This window comes from Heterocephalus glaber, unplaced genomic scaffold (assembly GCF_053883595.1).
Source record: "Heterocephalus glaber isolate CG9 unplaced genomic scaffold, H.glaber_assembly_v1.0 deba00000071, whole genome shotgun sequence".
Classification (NCBI taxonomy): Eukaryota; Metazoa; Chordata; class Mammalia; order Rodentia; family Bathyergidae; genus Heterocephalus; species Heterocephalus glaber.
Window position 1 is genome coordinate 13,425,205 of NW_028258137.1, and position 19,504 is coordinate 13,444,708.

General features: G+C 50.0%; 1 protein-coding gene across 7 annotated transcripts; it reads right to left on the bottom strand.

Moving 5' to 3' along the window:
• Nucleotides 1-1,323: 1,323 nt before the first annotated feature.
• Tle7 (TLE family member 7) lies at nt 1,324-12,065 on the bottom strand. 7 transcript variants are annotated; one of them, XM_087204749.1, is made up of 11 exons: nt 11,974-12,043; nt 4,691-4,743; nt 4,346-4,575; nt 4,205-4,227; nt 4,010-4,071; nt 3,463-3,675; nt 3,132-3,373; nt 2,836-2,977; nt 2,562-2,715; nt 2,130-2,203; nt 1,324-1,683 (listed from the first exon to the last, which is right to left on the bottom strand). In XM_087204749.1, the coding sequence occupies exons 3-11, from the start codon at nt 4,447-4,449 to the stop codon at nt 1,579-1,581; spliced, it is 1,119 nt and encodes a 372-aa protein (XP_087060875.1). In that variant the 5' UTR covers nt 4,450-4,575; nt 4,691-4,743; nt 11,974-12,043; the 3' UTR covers nt 1,324-1,578. The 7 variants fall into 7 exon arrangements, with proteins under 7 accessions (XP_087060875.1, XP_087060868.1, XP_021112141.1 ...); XM_087204742.1 differs by lacking the exon at nt 11,974-12,043 and adding an exon at nt 7,242-7,338; XM_021256482.2 differs by lacking the exon at nt 11,974-12,043 and adding an exon at nt 7,242-7,338 and having other exon boundaries at nt 4,675-4,743.
• Nucleotides 12,066-19,504: the final 7,439 nt, after the last annotated feature.

The window sequence follows — 19,504 nt, forward strand, 5'->3', positions numbered from 1 at the left end:
TATTATTATTATTATATACATACTTTTCCTCTATTGGTTTGTAAGCTGTACACTTCAATATTGTTTTAGTAATTAACTTAGAGATTACAGTGTTACTCCTTGACTCCTGCTACTATTAATTGGGACTTTTGCTTTCTTTACAGAGAGTTTAAAATTCCTTTGACTCTATCACTGAAAATTATTACCCTTCCAGTCAAGTATGGTGGTGCACATTTGTAATCCCAGCACTCGGGAGGCTGAGGTAGGAGAACACTGAGTTGGAGGCCAGCCCGGGCTACAGTGAGTTCAAGCCCAGCCTGAACTACACAGAGACCCTATCTCAAGAACAACAATAACAAAAATGTTCGAAAATGATTACCCTTCCAAGGTATGAGGCTTCATTTTCAATTTCAATTCCCTTGGACTCATAGGTAGGAGTGGAAGTCACATGGTAGGTCACATGGTAACACTAGGCTTAACATTTTGAAGACTGCTAAACTGTTTTTCAAAGTGGCTCTATGGTTTTATTTATTTATTTATTTGGTACCAGGGATCGAACTCGGGTCCTAGAGCTTGCGTAGCAGGCAGTGAAACCACTGAGCTAAATCCCCGGCCCGACTCTATGGTTTTAGAATGCCACTAGCAACGCAGGAGAATTCCACTTCCTCCACATCCTCAGTAACACATTGTTCCTGTCTTTTTTATTCTAGGCATCCTAGCAGGTACTAAGTGGTATTTGATTTGCATTTCTCTAATAACAAATGGTGTTGAACATCTTATCTTTTCATGTGCTTATTGACCATTTGTATATCTTTGGAAAAATGTCCTTTCATTCAAATCCCTTTTTTAAAAAATTGGGTTCTATTTTTTATTGCCAAGTTGTAAGAGTCCTTTATACATTGTGAATACAAGGCCCTTAGTAGAAATATAACTTGCAAATATTTTTTTCCTATTCTATAGGTTCTCTTTTCACTTTCCTGTGATGTCCTTGAAGCATGCAGTTTTTATTTTCATAAACCTTGATTTATTTTTGAAAAAATAAATATTTCAGATGGAATTAAAGCCCTCTTTTCTATCCCTTTATGAGCCAACGTTTCTCCGTTTCTCGCTCCATAGAGACTGCCATCATTTTGAATTCCATCTTTATAATTCCCAAGATTTTTCTTTTTTAAATTGTTTAAAATACATTTAAAAATTCAACATCCAAACATTCTAAGTGTACAGTTCAGTGGCATTAAATATGTTGAGTATGGCCCAATCATGACCACCAGAATATGCTAGAGGCATAAGTAATCCATCATAATTGCTTTGTAACTTGAAAGAAATGGACATATATATCCAAGTTGTTTTGATTTCAGCTTTGCTATTTTATTAAGTATGAAGGCTATATCTCAAAGTTTCCTAGAAATCAGTTGTAGAAAAATAACAAAAGCTCTAAGCCATAAAATAAAAACCCAGAGGGCAAGCTGGAAGTGCCTGGCACAGGTGACCAGCCACTGGGCTGAGGCTGAGGGGGTGGCAGGAGTTGAAGCTATCCAATACCCCGAGGTCACATTGGCCTTCTCTGGTCTTCACTGGCAGGGCAATGGCAGGGGACCTTCAGTATAAGAGCTGGTAAACTGTGGCACTGTTCTTAGAGCCCGTGACCAGATATTTGTTATCAGTAGACACATCACAACAGAAGATCTCTGAAGACTCCTGTACCTAGAGGGAAAGAGGCACTGAATGAGGCATGACATGCATGCCTGATGCCTGAGCCAGACATGGGTATTTCATTTAGGATTGTTCAAGTTTTGCATGGAAACAGGCCAAGTCCCAGGGCCCAGGGTGGAGCCACAAGTCACGGAACCTTAAGTCCTTAATTCCCACACTCTATAAAATCCCCTGGACAGGCTGGCCTCAAACTCCCAGTGATCCTCCTGCCTCAGCCTCCCAAGTGCTGGGATTACAGGTGTGCACCACCACATCCAGCCCTCAAAATAAAAAACTTTTGAAAGGACTGAGGATATAGTTCAGTGTGAAGGGCCTGGGTTTAATCCCCAGTACTAGGAAAAACAAATGGTATTTTCCAGCACTCTCTGGGATCCAACAACTGGATCTGGACCCCCGAGCTCCGAGTGCCTGGCCGTGTGCATCCCTCCTTCCCATACCTGGAACAGCCTTTGCAGAGAAGGTGCCGCTAAGCCTCGGATTGTCTCGTCCAGTGTGGTCACAAAGTAGTTCCCTGCCAAAGGAAAGAATGAGTGAAGAGGCAAGGGACCCAAGCTGCCTTCTAGCTCCATCTCTGTCCTCAACCAGACTAGGGCAAGGGTAACGCTTTCTCTGCCTCAGTTTCCTCCCCTATGAAAATGAGAGACGACTCAAGGCATCCCTGACCCATCCCCACCCTCCTGCCACACACAGGACCGTGGTGTCACTGACAGAAGAGCCACGGGATGGGGCTCTGTGCTGCTTCTGTCACTCTGTACAGGAAGCTCCTCTTACAGAGAGCCGGGAAAGGAACAAGAGACGAGCAGAGAAAGAAGACAGGAATGTGAGTTCAAAGCAGGATGCTTGCAGGAGTTCCCTGGCTCCTCACTCACCACAGGACGCAAACTTGAGGTTGTGGAAGAAGTTGAATCTTTCGATGATGACCTTGAACTTCTCCATCCGATGAGTGTGTAGGATCATGATATTACTGTTTCTCATGGCCACCAAGAGCCATTCCTCACTGGGGTCGTGAGTGATGCTGACGATCTGTTTGGAAGAGGCTTGCGGTCAGCATTCAAAGTTGCCAATACCATTATTCATACCAGTGTCCTCAACTCAGACCCTCCACCACCTGTATCTGGACCCCACTGGGGATGCACCAGGCACCTCATTCTGTAAGCTGTACTGGTGCAGCCTTTGGTAGTTCCTCAGGTCCCAGGAGTATAGGATGGTGTCTTCACCTCCTGTCCAGAACTTATTGCCTGTGATGTCAACACAGCGGGACCCATAGATGGGGACTTCATGTTTCCTGGAGAAAAAACAACTCAGATTCACAGGCAGGTCTGGGGACCTCCTGGAAGATCGAGGGTGCCTCAGAAAGCCCAACTGCCAAGAGGGGAAGCGGAGGTCTCAGGGTCAAACCTTCCGCAGGTCACCTGAGGGCCTCTGGAGAGAGGTCACACCTGATCAAAATTTGGTTCTGCAAATCCCAGATCTCCACAAATCCTTTGAAACAAGCCAGGCAGATCTGGGCGTCTGAGGAGATGGCCAGGGAATGGCACATGGTCCCTGTAGAAGCCAGGTTCGTTCGGACCCGAGGCGTGGGCACCAAGTCCCAGAGAGTCAGGGTCTGGGCCTTGCCCCCTGTGATCAGGCTCCGCTCATCAGGGAACAGCTTGCAGGTGAGGACACAGTCGTATGGGTGCTGTGGGAACAGCGCCCCCTTGTGTCACCCGATAGCACTCTCAACAGGGCCCCATCTTGGTTCCCAAGCCATGCTTGAATGCCCCTCACCTGAAGGTCCAGCTGGGCCTGAGGGAACTTGTCCCAGGCCTGCAGAGCACTCTCATCCCATACCCGGATGTAGCCGGTGCCACATGTGTACACGTGGTGGGTTGAACCACTGACGGCAATAGCAGAGACTTTCCTTCCATGGCAGAGTGTGCCAACCTTCCAGGCACCCCGTGGGGTCCTCTGCCTGACCACTAGTTTATCTGGAACAGGAGGCTAGGGAGAGGACAGGTCAGGTGGCCATGAACATGGTGGCATGGTCCTGACCTATCACTGTGCATGGGCACAGCCTGTGCCTGTCCTCCAGCCAGGACCTAACCATCCATCCATCCATCCAACAGCAGGGCCTGGGTCTGGCTTCCCTTGGTCACATCTCTTGAGGAAGTGACACTGTGAGCTGCAGGCCCTACCTATCAGGACAGTGGGAGGAGAGCAACCCTGTCGAGAACAACACTATGAGAGAGGCCATGAATGCAGACACTAGATTAGGGGCAGGTGGGAAAGGAAGACTCCCAAGTGCTGACAAAAAATGGAACAGCAAGATACTTACAATTGCTCTGAGGAGTGAGCGGACCATGCTGCTGCCAGAGGATGAAGAACAGCAGGGCTGGTCTGCAGGGAAACAGCAACACCCACCCATTCAAAGCAAGGGTGTCGGCAGCAAGAGTCTTCAGGGAGACTTGACACCCCTCCCCAGTCTAGGCCACCACCCCTCCCTGCCCACACTGTCACGGCCAGCACTTACCAAGCACAGGTCCTGGTGGGGGGCTGTGTCAGATAGAGAGGCGAGAAGGAGGCAGAGCATGAAACGGAGAGCCCTGTGCTGGGATCTCCTCTCCCCAGAGCAGCGACCTTCCCCACCCAGTCTTGTTCAAGACAGACCTACCTTGGGCCAGCCTGGGCTGCTTTACCTATCTCCCCCTCTGAAAACCATGTGGCCTGGAGCTCAGAGGTATCTAGGCCCCAGATATCCCGCTGCAGCTGGGTCATAGTGCTCAACTCTTGATAAACAGGGCGAAGCTGCGATTCTGGGAGACATGGGGACACCTGGGATGGTCTATGATGACTGACCAGTTGGTGCTGCAATGGTTGCTCGTGCTGCAATGGTTGCTCGTGCTGCGAAAAAATATCAGAGCTTTCTGGCTCTGGTTCACTGTAAATCCTGAGTATCCTGAACAAGTCCTCCTCCTTCTCTCCACTCATGTCCTTGCTCACTGAAGTGCCAAGCCACCTGCTTCAAGGTCTTCAGAAACAGACTCTCGGTTCCCAGTTTGTCCTGATGCCCTGTAGCATGAAGGGGAACACAGGCAGAAATGCAGATGTGCTGCATGGCATCGTTTAGAACGCTCTAAGAATGCCTCCTTTGCTGTGAGATCTTAAAAGATTGGCTGCCAACTGACCTAAAATGTCAGCGGCAGCTAGGCCTGGTGGTTCATGCCTATAATGCCAGCACTAGTGAGGCTGAGGCAGGAGGATCGCCAAGAGTTTGAGGCTAGCCTCGGCTACATAGTGAGTTCAAAGCCAGCCTGGACTACACAGCAAGGCCTGTCTGAAATAAACAAGCAAGCAAACAAGGGCTGGGGATGTATCTCAGTGCAAAGGCCATATGTTCAATCCCCAGTACCACAAAAGAAAAACAGAGTTAAAAGTGAAGGATTTGCATCTTGAGACTGAGTACGATGTATGTTTTCCTTTTGCACACATGGGTTGCATTTCTGATCATACAAAACCAAACTTTCCCTTTAATCTGGACATACATGTTTCGAGTGAGAGCTCATCCAGATGTAACTAAAACCCGAGGCAATGGAAACTCTGGGACACGGCCTTGGGGTCTCACCCCCTAGAGGGACAGCGTAGAAGAGCTCAGGGCTGTGCAAACAAGATTTTATTGGGTGGGACAAGGGTATACATATGCACCAGGAGGTTGGCTTGGGTGTGACTAATAGAATGGAGTCACGTGTGCAGAATACGCAGCACTGGAAGAGTCCAGTGGCAAACAGTGTGCTTCTTTGTGGGCTCTGCTGGCTTTGGAGCTCTGAGAATGTAAGGCAGACCAAGTGCCTTCCTTCAGGAAGATTCCATCATGGTCTGCTCGTGAGGTCACCCAGGAAAGATCCTGGCAACACCAGGGTTCTAGTCACAGAGTATATGTGGCACCTCAGAGTATAACAGGCAGGCACAGGGAAGGGACTCTGGTTAGCAGCCACAGCTTGATGGCCAGGCTCAATCCTTGGCTCCCACCAAAGTCTCCGGCAGGCACCAGGGAAAGCCTGGGCCGCTTACCCTTAGGAAGTTGTATTGCTCTCCTTATGTGTTTGACCTTGAACTAAATGTTTTCACAGCTGATCTCATTTTATTCTCACAACCATTCCGGGGCACACTTTATTGGCTCTTTGTTTTGTGGTGCTGGGGATCAAACCCAGGGCCTTGGGCGTGCCAGGTAAGTGCTCTGTCACTGAAGCTGTACACTAAACCTATGTGGGTCACATTTTATAGACTTTTAAAACTGGAGCTATCGCTAGGCATGGTGGGACACATCTGTAATCCCACTATTCTGGGAGGCTGAGGCAGGAGGATTGCCAGTTCAACCCAGCCTGGGCAACTTAGTGACTCAGCAAGACTCATTCTTGAAATAAAAGGGCAGGGGAGAGAGGTTTGCTCAGTGTGAAGGCCCGGGGTTCAACCACAGAGCTAAACAAACAAACGAACTCAGAGCCAGTAAGGATCAAGCCCAGGATCAAACAGCTACAAAGCACAGAGAAGCTGCTTAAACCCTGCCCTGTCTGACTCCTTTGCCTTCCTCCTCATTAGAAGAAGGAAACCAATATCCATCAGAGTTACCAATGCAGTGACCCTTTGATCTATGACTTTCACTTCAAGGAATTTATCCTATAGGTGCAACTGGATATGTGCAAAATAACGTACATACACACTAGAGCATTATAGCATTGTTTGTGACAGATGATGACCAGAGAGAACCCAAAAACACCACAGGAGGGATCAGCGACATCATATCCACAGAGGGAATACTACATGGCTGTTGAAAGGACCAAAGACACACAGACATGGAAAACCCCAAGCTATATTGATTAAGTGGGGGGAAATGCAAAGTTCATCACAATGTGCAAAATATACAACTTTCGTGTGAAAGAGACATGGAAATTAGAACTTATTTTCATCCATGTCTGTATACACAAAATGAATTGGGAAGAATAGTTGCTTTTGAAGGACTGAAACTGGCAAAGAGGAAAGAATAACAGGAGGGAGATTAGTCACTATAACTTGGTATAGTTTTTGTACATTTGTGGATATTTCAACCTAAGTTAAAAATTGTTGACCCTGAAGCCTCGTTCTTGGCCAAGTGATGTTTCATCTTCCTCCAAATGAGAATCTTCATGATTTTTTGTTGTTTAATGAATTGAACTTCCTCTTCCTAAGATGGACCTGGCCTCTGTTAACTGGGAGGATAGAGGCACGGGGCCACCGGCACTCCCAATTTAGGGCGATGAGGACCCCAGACAAATGATGAATCTACTGCCCATGCTCCCTTTGAGAAATTGGGCAAGTATAAAGGCAGTGAAGGGCAATTTAACCACAACTTCTGACTTCATGTTAACCAGAATTTCACCCTAATAAGACAAGGTTTTCTAGAAAAAGTAGAATCAATATCATCAATTCCCTTGTCCCAAAACCGAGAGTTCAGACTCCTCCCCTTACCAGACCGTCTCTATCGCCTGGCCAGGAAGATAAGCATCCACAGATCCCCATGGCAGGAAACGCACCTCTGAGGGAGAAGGTCAGATCCTACAGACTGGAAGTCAGCAGAGCGAAGACTCAGCCAGGCCTAGGGCTTCCTCTCCCACCTGGACCCTCCCGCCTCCAGTGCCACTGTTTATAAACGGCAGAACCTGGGTCAGGTAAGTGGGGCACGAATGACTGGTAATCACCAGGGCGTGGTCACAACTCTGCTGAGCTCCTATCGGGCCAACATTTCCATCAGTGTCGAGTCTTTAGGTGGGGAACAAGTCAGGGACAAGTAAGTTCATGGCAGGGGCCAAGGGGAAGCAAGAAACTGGGGAGATTGGGCTCCTGCTGCCCTACAAAAGCCAGTGTTTGGACAAAAATAAGCTGAGAGTCTCTTCTCCAGGTGAATCCCCTTTGCTCCTGAAGGCTGAACTTGGGCTGAAGCCAATAATGGGTGATGGAGGAGGGGCCAGCACTCTCCTTCTCTTCCCATTGCTCTGGCCTGAACATGCCTGGCTCTGTGCCTGGCATCTTTTACCAGGACCTTTGAAAGTCCAGGAAGCCTTGTAGCCCTATGGCTGTATCATCCAGTGGTTCTTCAAATGAGCACACATCCCAATCCCCCAGAGCACTTGTTCAAACCAAATGCTGGGCCCACCACCAGAATTCTGGTTCAGGAAGTCTACAGTTGCCTCAAGATGTTTTATTTTTAACAAATTGCATGGGAGTGGTGGTGGTGGCAGAGGAGGAGATGGTGGTGGTGGTGGCAGTAGTGGTGGTGGAGGAGGAGATGGTGGTGCTGGCCTGGGGACTGCATTTGAGAAACTCTGCACAAGCCTCAGGCTGGAGGACCCTTTCCATAGGAAGGGAAGGGGGCAGTGGAGCTGGACACCTCTCTCTCTCTCTCTCTCTCTCTCTCTCTCTCTCTCTCTCTCTCTCTCTCTCTCTCATACTGGGAATCAAACTCAGGACCTTGCGCTTTCAAGGCAGGCACAGTGCCACTGAGTTAAATCCTTGGCCCCAGATACCTCTCTTGCTCTGCTCCCCTCATCAGCCTCTCTTCTCTGACTTCCTCTGGTTCACTGGCTTCCTTCTTTTGAGTTACTTAGACAGAAATCTTTCACCTCCCTCACTGACAATCTCCAAAGCTTGGAGATAATCCTGACTCCTTAGCGTGGTATTTAAGATCCATCCCCATGCCCTCTTCCCCTGCTTGTTCCTTGTTTCTGCACAACTAACCCACCATGTATTTAACTGAGCAATTCCCCCCCTCAGGCTTTGCTCTCCCTACTCCCGCACCATGCTGTTCCTCGCCGCCCTTGTGTGTCAAACAGATGCACCGTGAACCAGACCTGTTCAAGGATCCGGGGACTAGCATCAGGTGAAGGCCAGGCCCAAGTCCTGAAGCATCTCCAACCTGAAAGGAACTCCAGGCCCAAAGTTCAGGAAGTGGACCTTGATGTGCACCTAAATACATATCCTCATATGTGATTCGTTCTTGGTAAGAACTATTTCTTTTTCTTTTTTTTATTCTCACAGGAAACACAACAGTGAGTCATACAGAGCTGGGACTTTACTCCCAACTTGGGAATATGAGCTGTAATGGGAGGAGGGAGGGGGGGAATGAGAACCTCACAGGTTCTTATCTAAGAAGTTACTAATGGCCAGAAGAGCTAGAATACAAATCTAAGCCTGTGTGACTTGTTAAAATGTGTTTGGGAGAGGTTGGTGGAATCATAGGAGTTCTTTATATTCAAATGGAAGGGGAGCAAGGAAGGGGCAAGGGAAGAAAGGGAAAAGGAAAGAAAAGAAAATAGAAGGAAAAAATGCAAAGTTTTTATAAATAAGAAGGGGAAGGAGGGTTGAAGGGAGGGGAATGGGTAAAAAAGGAGAATCAAGATATATAATGAACTGGTACAAATTCCCTATGAGGAATGTGATCATGACGTATATCAAAAGCATACCAATAAAAGTAATTTTTAATCAAAGATCTAGGACCTTGGCAATATCCAAAGGAATTGCAGAGGCAAGAGAGGGCCCAGGTCAGAAGCCTGGGCCTGTCTCAGGAGGCAGGATGTATGGTGGTGAGGAGCCCAGGCCTTCTACTTCCAAGCAGCATGAGCTTTGACAGGGCGCCAGCCTGTGCCTCAGTTTCCTCAGCTGAAAATGGAGCCAACATGTTACATCCTCCTTAAAGCTGAAGTCAGAGCCAGAGTTACATAAGGCTTTGATGATGCCAGATTTCAAGTACAAGCTCATTAAAGGTCAGCCATCCGTAGGGCCCTCAGGAGAGGGAGAGAGGCTGGGGAGGACCCTGTGGTCAGTGAGTGCAGCCCTGGGGACAGGATTCCTAGAAGGGGTTAGGAGTCCCTTCGTAATGTCTGCACCATCTGAACTGACACAGCCCACTCAGAGCTACCTCGGGAGGGATGTTTCCAGGGAAGGAAACTGGAGCACAAAGAGCTGAAGTCTTCTACCATAAAGAAGGATAAACTGGAGTCATCTGTAGGAAAACAGGTGCACTTCGAGGCCATAATGTTAAGTGAAATAAATCAGACACACAAGCTTAAGTATTGCATTGTTTCCCTTCTAAAAGAAACCCAATGTATAAATACATTAAAGAGCAACATAAAAGATAACAGGAAACAGAACTTTTGCAAAAGGGAAGGGGACCTAGAGATTAGGGGCAAAGGGGGAATTTTAAAAAGAATTAAGATGTGTTACATACAGGGACTAACGCCCATGATGAATGTATTCATTATGTGCTGCAAACATGTACCAATAAAACAAACCCAGAAAAACATTTTTAAAAGGACGGAAATCATTTGCTTACAGTCTCGCAGCTAGAAGAGCTGGAGGAGAGTCAGCCTGCTCGGCCCCACCTGGCCTCCACCGGCTGCAGGGAGAGGGAGGAGGGAGCAAGAGGAAGGGATGATTTGGCCTCAGCAGCCTGAGCTGGGTGGTTTCTGGGCACCTTGGACTGTCAGGGACTGAGAAGACATGGGGTGGGTAGGGGGTAGAACTCAACCAGGACACTTGAAGAACAAGAAAAAGGGGAGCAGCCTGAGGCATGCCAGAGGCAGGGAGAGTGGTAACTCTCAAATTGAGAGGCAAGTTAATGTCACCTGGGTGGTTTCAAAATAGCTGGATGGAAAGAGAGGGTCCTCCTGTTGTCCCTTGGGGTATCTGTGGATAGAGGAACCCAACTGGAGCCCAAGCTGTGCCATGGTTGAAATTCAGGTGCAGAAGGGCAACTGGTGGGACCCCCTTGACCAAAACAGTTTGTACCAGGTTGCAGCTGCTTCAGGGCAGAGAAATCACCGCCCAAGATACATATCACACACATCTGTGTGTCCTCAACCACCTGAGTCTACCCTTCCACCCAGATGGTTGTCAGCATGGCTGTATTGAGCTGGGCTATGCCAGGCACCAAGCTCTCAAGGCTGAGCCTATGGACCTGGCCATGACCTTTGTGCATCTTGGCCTCTGGAGGGAAACAGGCCTTTGCACTGGCCTTTACAGAATAAGAAGGGACACGATAGGGTGGGGACTCTGAGGGGGACATGGGGACACACAGAGAGAGGGTAAGGGAGTAGGTGAGGTCTGAGACAGGGGCATGGGTGGGGTCCATAGGTGTGGAGAACAATGGAGAATGCTCTGGTCAGACAGAGCTGAGGATACAAGGATTTGGGGAAGTATCTGTTAGCAAAAGGGAGAACTTCCTAGGGCACAGAGGCTGTGTGTTGTAGGCCAGGAACTCTGTTCTTTTAGGGACAGTTGGGAACACCAAGGGATCTGAGCTGTCAAAGACATGATCAGACTTGTGTTTTGGAAGGAGGACTTGCCCTACTCTTCAGTGGGTAGCTTGGGGAAAGGGGAAAGACTGGAGGCTGGGAGACCAGTTAAAAGAAACAATGCTCAACATCACTAGTCATAAGGGAAATCCAAATCAAAACCACAATGAGATACCAGAAAATAGTACATACTGGAGAGAATGTGGAGGAATTAGAACCCTCATACATTGGTGATAAGAATGCAAAATGATGCTGCCACTATGGGAGAGTTTAGATATCCCTGAAAAAATTAATCATAGAGTTGCTATTAGACCCAGTAATTCCACTCTTAAGTATATATCACAAGAACTGAAAACAGGGCCCCGGATTCTTGTACATCAATGTTCATAGCAGCTTCATTCACAATACCCAAAATATGAAAACAACCCAAGCATCCATAAATAGGCAAATGTATAAACAAAATGTGGTATATCCATATAATAGAATATTACTCAGCCATGAAAAGGAATTGAGTTCGGATACATATTACAACAGAAATGAACTTTGAAAACAGTAGGTTGAATGAAAGAAGGCACATAAAAGTACACAAACTATTTGACTCTACCAGAAATACCCAGAAAAGGCCAATTTATAGATACAGAAAGCAGATTAGTGGTTGCCAGGGAATGAAAATGAGAGCAGAGCTGGGGAGTGACTATTTGTTTAATGAGTATGTGGCTCCATTCCTTTGGAAGTGATGAAAAAGTTCTGAAACTAGATAGTGCTGATAGTTGATCAACATCATGAATGTACCTAATGTCACAGAGCCATATAGTCTAGTTAAAATGGCAAATTTCATGTGTCTTGTATTTTACCTCAAGAAAAAATTTCAGGAAAGCCAGGTCATGAATTAGAAGGTCTGCAAGTCACAACAGCATTTTTCTTTCCTCCCCTCCACCCAGTGAACTCCAGGCAGCTCCACCTGTGGTTCCCTTACCTTTCTCTTCTCCCTAGGAAAGCCAGGCAGCTGCTGCTGGTCCTGCCCAGAGGCTTGGCAGCTGCGGTGGAACTGGAGTGTAGCGGGATGGGACAGCTGGTGGGCAAACATGGAAGCCAGTTTGGATCATGGGGACAGAACATCAATCAGCCTCCAGACCTTAATTTGGGGCTGGTGCGCCCTCTGGTGGGGAGCAGCCCAGCTCTAATTTCCACCCGTAAAATGGCGCTCCTCCTAGCCAATCACTTGGTTATTCTTGTTACTCTCTTCACCCCTGGAATTTCTCTTTCTGCTCAGAACCCGCGGAGAGTCACCTGGACATTGACTGTTTGCTGTTAGAAATGCATAAACGATATAGCCAGAAGCAGAAAACATCTCTCCCCTTACTGATATACACTGTCGTCACCCTCTCCACGAGGTACTGAGAACAAGGCACTGTGACTGTCTCACCCAACTGGCTTGGATCACCAGCAGCTCCAAGTCGGGGCACAGTGTAGCAAGGATTAGCCTTAAGTCCCGGAATCGGAATCGGGGAGCCCAGGCTGATCCGTGAGACCAGAGAGGCCACAAGGGGTAGGTGGTGTTTGAGCTGAGCTCCGTGTGGGGAAGGGAGCTTCCTCTGGGCGGAGGAGCAATGCTGGGCCAGAGCCCTCCGCTCTGTTCACCGGGCCTCACCATCAGGGGGCGCTCTAACTCGCATGGTCCCTCACAAGTCCCTTTCCCAGGGCGGGCACGGTGGCGGTCCCTTCTCCTTTATGGTACCTTGTTTTTCCCACCCATCTCACACCCCGGGCCCACTATGTAACTCTCGGTTCCTAATTCTGCATTCAGATTTCTGTCCAGGATCCACTGCTTAGCTTCTGGGGGACTTTAAAGCCCGAGCATTCTCAGGCGCCCTCCAGCAACTTCCCTCTCAATAGCCCTTGTCCTTATGTGCTCCTGGAAGTTAAGGTTTCACTGGGGGAAGGGCTTTGCTCACCGGCCTGCTCCAGTAATGAGGGCTGAACTCAGGTCCTCAATACATCCCCAGCCCTTTTTATTTTCTTTTGAAACAGGGTCTCACTAAGTTGCCCAGGCTGGCCTTGAACTCACAATCCTCCTGCCTCAGCCTCTCGAGTAGCTGGGTTTCAGACACACACCACGGCGCCAGGTTAGTCTGGCTTTGTGTAGGAATAGGTTGCAGTGACTCACTGAGCGTCCTTTCCTCTCTGGCCTGCAGGGCTTTGCTAGGTCTGGGGGGCCCCTCCGGGCCTCTGTGTCTCTGCCATCACCTCAGGCCCGCGACTCATTTTTCCATGAGGAACTCAGTGCCTGGGCCGTGGGTCTGGGCCTGCCGTTGAAGGCTACTCCTCCGATTTTAGTTTATGTGCTGCCGAAGCGAGCACAGAAGGCTACGCCTCCGGAGGAAGACCGCAGAAAGGCCTCAGCGTGGCCCGGGGTCGCGCCCTGCCTGGATTGATGTTGGAGCAGGGGCAGTGGAAGGGCGCTAACTCCTCAGGGCCTCTCGCCCCAGCCCCAGCGCAGGGCACGGACGCCCCACACGGGCACCTTCCTCTTGGACGGAAGCCAGCACGAGGTTCGGCGAAACAGCCTTGGGCCGGCGGGGGGGGGGGGGGTTAGTCTGTGGGCCCAGCCGCGCCCCAGTCCCCGCGGGCACCACGTGGGCCGGGCTCTGAGCAGCCGCTTACCGTGGCAGGCCGCGCTGAGGTCCTGAGCAGGAGGCAGCGAGAGGAGAGAGGCTCTGTGCGTGCTCTGCAGTTCGGGAAGGCTTCCAGGAGGCAGGGCTTGGACCGAGGGTGGGTGGGATTTCGGTGGTTGGTAGGGGGTGGGGGCCACACTTGGGGACCGACCTAAGCAGTAGGAGTTCAAGCTGGGGCAGGAGGGAGGCTTAGGCCGCAGAGGGCGAAGAGCAAGCAGAGGACGCAGGGTCTGGCCCAGCCGGTTCGGGCCAGAGGGGAGCCCCGGGAGCCCTGGAAGGTGCTAGAGGTACTGAGGACCTCGGGTCTGTAGCATGATTGGGACCTGGGAGCTAGAAGGGGCTGCAAGAACCCTGCCCTGCCCCTAGGCCTAGGCGCCCCCTGGTGAGAAGGCTGAGGCAGCTCCTCTGGGACTTGGTGAAGTGCTGGCCTTCGAAAGGGCAGTGAACACACTGGCATGGAAGGGGGGAGGGCACGGTCGGCGGTCCGGGTCAGGCCAAAGAGTAACGCAAAAGTGGGGGAGTGCTCTGGAGGGGGTGGAGAGCTCAGGGCCAGAGGACGGGGAGCTCCCCCCACCACCACCACCACCGCAGAGGCCCACCAGCCTGCAGGAAGCTGCCCATGGCACTGCAGCCCTGTCCACCCCTGGGCCTCGGCCAGGCTCCCCCCTGCCCAGTACCCTTCAGCCCCTTGTTTTCCTCTGAGCTTCTGGTTCCTCCTGAATGGGCAAAGTGGGCCCAGATGTTGCCTGGGTGACAGGCTGGGGTGGGACAGAACACTGATCCAGACTAAAGAGAAGTGCTTGTGTGCAGGGACAGGGAACTCGGGTGAGGAGCCTCCTCCTTGTCCCCAGAGCCAGGCAGTTCTGGGTGGGGCAGAGAAGGCCGAGGGGACAGGCTACCAGGATTTCTCATGTGACTTCATGGGGCTTCGCAGGTACCCGGCTGCCTTCTTCACTCTGTCATCCTTGGGCTCTGAGCCAATGGTTCTGCCCTGGACAGTAACAAACCTACAGGGAGGGAGAAAAACATCAGGCATCATCAGGCCAGGAAGGGCCCGCTAGAGCCCTGGGACAGCCCCCACCCTGCACTGACCCCGAGCCTGAGGCCCAGAGAGGCCCAAGTTCACACAGGCAGACCTGAGACGTCAGATTCTGTCCCCAGCGATTCTCAGTCTTAGAGTTCCTGCCTTGCCCTTCCATAGCAGGGTTGTCCCCCTCCCCTGATGGCCTTTTCCCATCGACTACAGAAGGTGTTCATGAGACCAGGGGTTGTCCTGCCCACTGCGGGGCTGGGTTTCTCCATAGGACTTGGACCTCATGGCTTGGGCCTTGCCGGGTCTCCCAGGGCATGGTGTGAAGCTGCCCAGACAAGCAGGGCGCTGGTCTAGGGAAGAAGTACTGCTCTCTCCTCTCACCCACCCTGAGGTGTGTTCTGGGGGCTGAGGGTCTCCCTCCACTCATGCCCAGCCTCCACCGTGGCCATCTCACTAGCTTTCTGACAGGAATGGCTCCTTTGAAGCACTCAGGGCAACACTGCCACCCAACACTAGTACTTCGGGCTAGAGAGAGCAGAAGCGTGGGGGGGAGGGGCCGCTGTGGGGTGGACCATATGTGGCTCTTGTGAGTCTGAGTACGTGGAGGTCACTGCATGTGTCTGGGTCTATGGGAGGGGCTGTGTGTACATCTTTGTGGCCGAGGGAGAAAGATTTGGGAGCTTTCTCTGCATCCGTGCATCTGTGCACATGCAAGACTGTGGTAGGTTCTCATTACACCAGAGGTAGGAGATACTTCTATAGGCCTCAGTATCCTCATTTGTGTGCAAAGAAAAAGATCTCCAAAAACTTGGAAATAGGCTAACTGATGGCAGTGTGGCTTTTTTTCTTCCTAGGCTTTATCATACATTTCCTGGGCATCCCCCCCTACTCCTGCCACCCCAACTGTTCCCTTCCTCTCCCGGGGGATGAATTTGATTTGACCAACTGAATCAGATGCTAACAAAGGATTTAAGGACATTTCTCTTACAAACGTGAAACCAGAATCAGTCAACATCTTTGTCATCATCAGGCAGGGCTCAATCACAGTATGAGATGTGTGAACATTTTATAATTCACCAAGCTTGTGCTGGGAGGCATCTTTATTATTTTTCTTTGCATTAAAATTCGTAGTGGGAATGGGTGGGAATGAATAAACACGCCTGTATAGTGTTGCGGTCCCAGTGATCTTGTCCCACATTCACAGGTGCCCATCAGACCACCCCTTCCTGCTCTCACCTGCATGAGCACATGCAGAGAAGGCCCCAGGAGGCAAGTGACCAGGAGCAGCATCTGCAGGCCAGTCACAGTGCCAGAGCCCAGGAAAAGCCCACATGCTGGTGACAGGTGATCTGTTTAGGCCCATGTCCTTCCGCCTCCCCAGCCTCCCTTAACATGAGGGAGACCTGAGTGATTCAGCAGGAGTCCTCTTGGAGTGTTGTGGCTTCCCAAAGAATGGACACTCAAGTGGGGACACAGGTGAGTACATAGCCAGAGCCTGGGGTAAGGGGTGATGACAATGATGACACACATCTCCTGCAAAGGGGACATTGCTTGATTCCTCTATTAGCAAAAGCAACTGGGTTAACCTACGGGCTGAGCTGCTGAGGCTGGGCAGCTCCCGCTAAGCTTGGGCCCTGGGGTAGGTGGGGATGGATAAGCAAGCTGATGGGACTTGGTGTCTATCCTGCGCAAATGTTCTGCTCTACAGCTCTGGAAACAGGAAGGGGAGGACATAATGCCTGGGGTCACAAAACAGAGAATGGGTTGGTGGAAAAAGGACTTTCTTGTGTAAAGAGCCACGCCTGCCTGGACATCGGGACTGTAAATACCTGGTCAGTGTCCAGATCGAGTGGGCTCTGAACAGTTTCCATGAGCCCCTGTGGGGCTTCCTCCCCAACCCCTACCATAGCATCACTGCATACAGGTCACTCTACTGGCCACCAGAGACATGGCTCATCTTCCCTGTAGGTCTTCACTGGAAGACCCTGGAAGATGAATGCCTAGTAGGTGGTACCAGGCCCCTAGGCCCTCTCAGTCAGCTCTGCAAACAGCTCAGATGCCCAAGAACTGTGGGGTGAGACAGTTGGAGACAGCAGGTGTGAGCAAGAGGGAGTGGGGAGAGGGTAGAAAGGAGAGGACAAATCCTTGGGATGGGAGGGGAAGGGGGACGTGGCTGGGAGTGGACTCAGCATCAGGCCCCTGTGGCACCTCTCTGGGACCCTAGGAGAGAGACAGCTCCCATCACCTGGGCTCTTTAGAAATAGCATTTGTTTTCTTTCTAGAAGGGCCCCTTGCAGACACCCCATAGGGAACCAGATGTATTCTGCTCTCACAGGTGAGGCTGTGAGGCACAGAGAGGGTACAGCACCTGCATGGTGCCACCCAAGTACTCACTGGCTCCCCAGAACCTGGGTTTATATCTTGAGTCCACACCTCTGAGTCAGTGTCCTCCTCAGTGAAGTGAGAGTGACGACACTTTCATGCCTATGTCATAGGGTGCTACGACAGTTAGAATGTGGATGGGAAAGGTTCTCCTCTCCTCCCTGGAGGGCCCAGCTGCAACCTCAGATCAGTACTGCATGAAAGCCCCTAGAGGGTCCGTGGGCCCACACCTGGGCTCACCTGCTCATGCAGGCTCTCCCTGAGATGCCACACTTCCTTCCATGTGGTAGCTGCCCACACCTGGGCCCTGCTGCTGTCAGCCAGGTTTGTGACCTGTGGCACCTGGCCTAGTCTTTCCCTAGTGAGATCTTGGCGGGCCTCAGGCACAGGGCCAGCAGGCCTATAGCTGTGTGGGAAATGGGGTCCTCCCTTGAATCTGACTCATACCTGCAGGTCTGTCCTTCTCCTGAGTCACATCACCTCCTACAGCCCCCTGACTCTGCCCCGACTCACCTCCATGTCTCTCCAGACTCTGGGTGTCTTATTAGGAAGGAACAGGAGAGGAAAGGAGAAGAGAGCAGGAAACAGGAGGAAACAGGCCACCTCTGCCGAAGGTATCTGCTCAGTCCTTACAGCCTGTGTCTGCAGACCCTGAAGTTGGGGCAGTGCACGAGCTGCATGGTGCCTGTAGAGTGAGTGTGCATCTACAGTTGTTTATGCTGGTGTCTGAGAACAGAGTCGGAGGATTTATATAAATATATGTGGACTGTGGGTGTGACAGGAAGGAAGTGCTCAGGGACACACCCACCCTGCTGGTCATGCTCTGGGATCTGGGTGTCTGGGTGTCCCCCGCCATACCCATGGACTGCCTATGTCCAATGGGTAACAAGAAATAAGATAGAGCTTGGCATCTCTGCCTTCCTTTTGCATCTGTCTCTTTTGCTACCTAAAACTGGAAAAGATTGCTGTTCAACTCTGCCTCATGTTAATCATTTAAGGAGTGTTCATCTGAAACTGCTAACCCTTCCCCTTCAGGGCTGAAAGCACCAAGATAAGGGTTAACTAAGATATTTTTGAGGTTGTAAGACATCAAAATGAACAAATTGTTAATTGCTAGCTTTTATAACATTCTGTTCTAGTCACTGCCCTAAAGCTGAAGGCCTAACTCCGTTTTGTCTTTCTGAATTGCCTTTGTCTGAGTCATTCTCTCCTGCTGTCACCATGAATTCCAGGAAAAACAGGTCCGATCAATCAATATCCTGTGACTAGAGCTGAAACTACACCTAACAAGGTAGGTGCCACACCTAACAAGGTAACAGCAACTTTCTTATTGCTGAAAATGATCCACCAGACTACTGTTTGAGCAAGACTGCTTAGCTATAGATACTTCTTGCACCCTGCTTTTGTTTCTCCCCAATTTAACCCCAAAGATCTTGTTAGCTCCTCAAAGACAAGGCTGAGGACACTTGGTCTTCCTGGTCCTTCTCAATGTAGCCATAATGAATAAATTCCTTTCCCACTTTACCATTACCTTTTCCATGTAATTTGTGGGACAATTAGCTAGACCCAGTCCACTAAAACTCTCTGAAGTCAGGCCTCCCTCTACCTTAGGACTCTGGTAACAAGTGTACTAAATGTCACTAAATTGTACTCTTCAAATGATCAAAGTGTCCAATTTTGCCTTATGTGTACGTTATAATTTTTTTTTTTTTTTTTTGGTACCAGGGATCAAACTCTGGACCTTGCGCTTGCAAGGCAAGCAGCGGAACAACTGAGCTAAATCCTCTGCCCCGAACTTTATAATTTTTAAATGAAGATATTCAGAAAGTGATGCGTCTATGTAGGAGGAAAAAATGATACAATTTCTACCTCTCAATCTTTATGTCTGTGTTTATTTTACTAGACTTTACCTTAGCCAACAAGCAGAACAAAAAACACGGGAACATGAACCAAGTATCTTAGTCATTTTCTCATCAGTGGGACACAATACCCAACATCCACAACTTGAGAGAAGCGATTTAATTTGGCTCACAGTAAGTCCATGGTCAGCTGGCTCCAAGGCAGAAAACAGGATGGAAGAGGGGAATAGAAGAGGAAAATCTGCTCAAGTCATGGAAGCCAGGAAGCAGAGACTGAATCGAGAACTGGAGAGACACATCCTTCTAGGTCACACCCCCAGTGACACACCTCTTCCAATCAGCTCCCATTTCCCAACAGCATCTACAGCCACTGAATTCACTGGTGGATGAATCCGCTGATGGGAACAGTGCCCCCATGAACCAGTTACCTCCATAAACCCACCTCTGCGTACATGAGGCTTTAGGGGGACATTCTCAGTCTAAAACGTAACATTTCACCCCTGGCTTCCAAAAGAGTCATGTGTATTTCTTTTTTTTTATGTCTATCTCTTTAAGCAA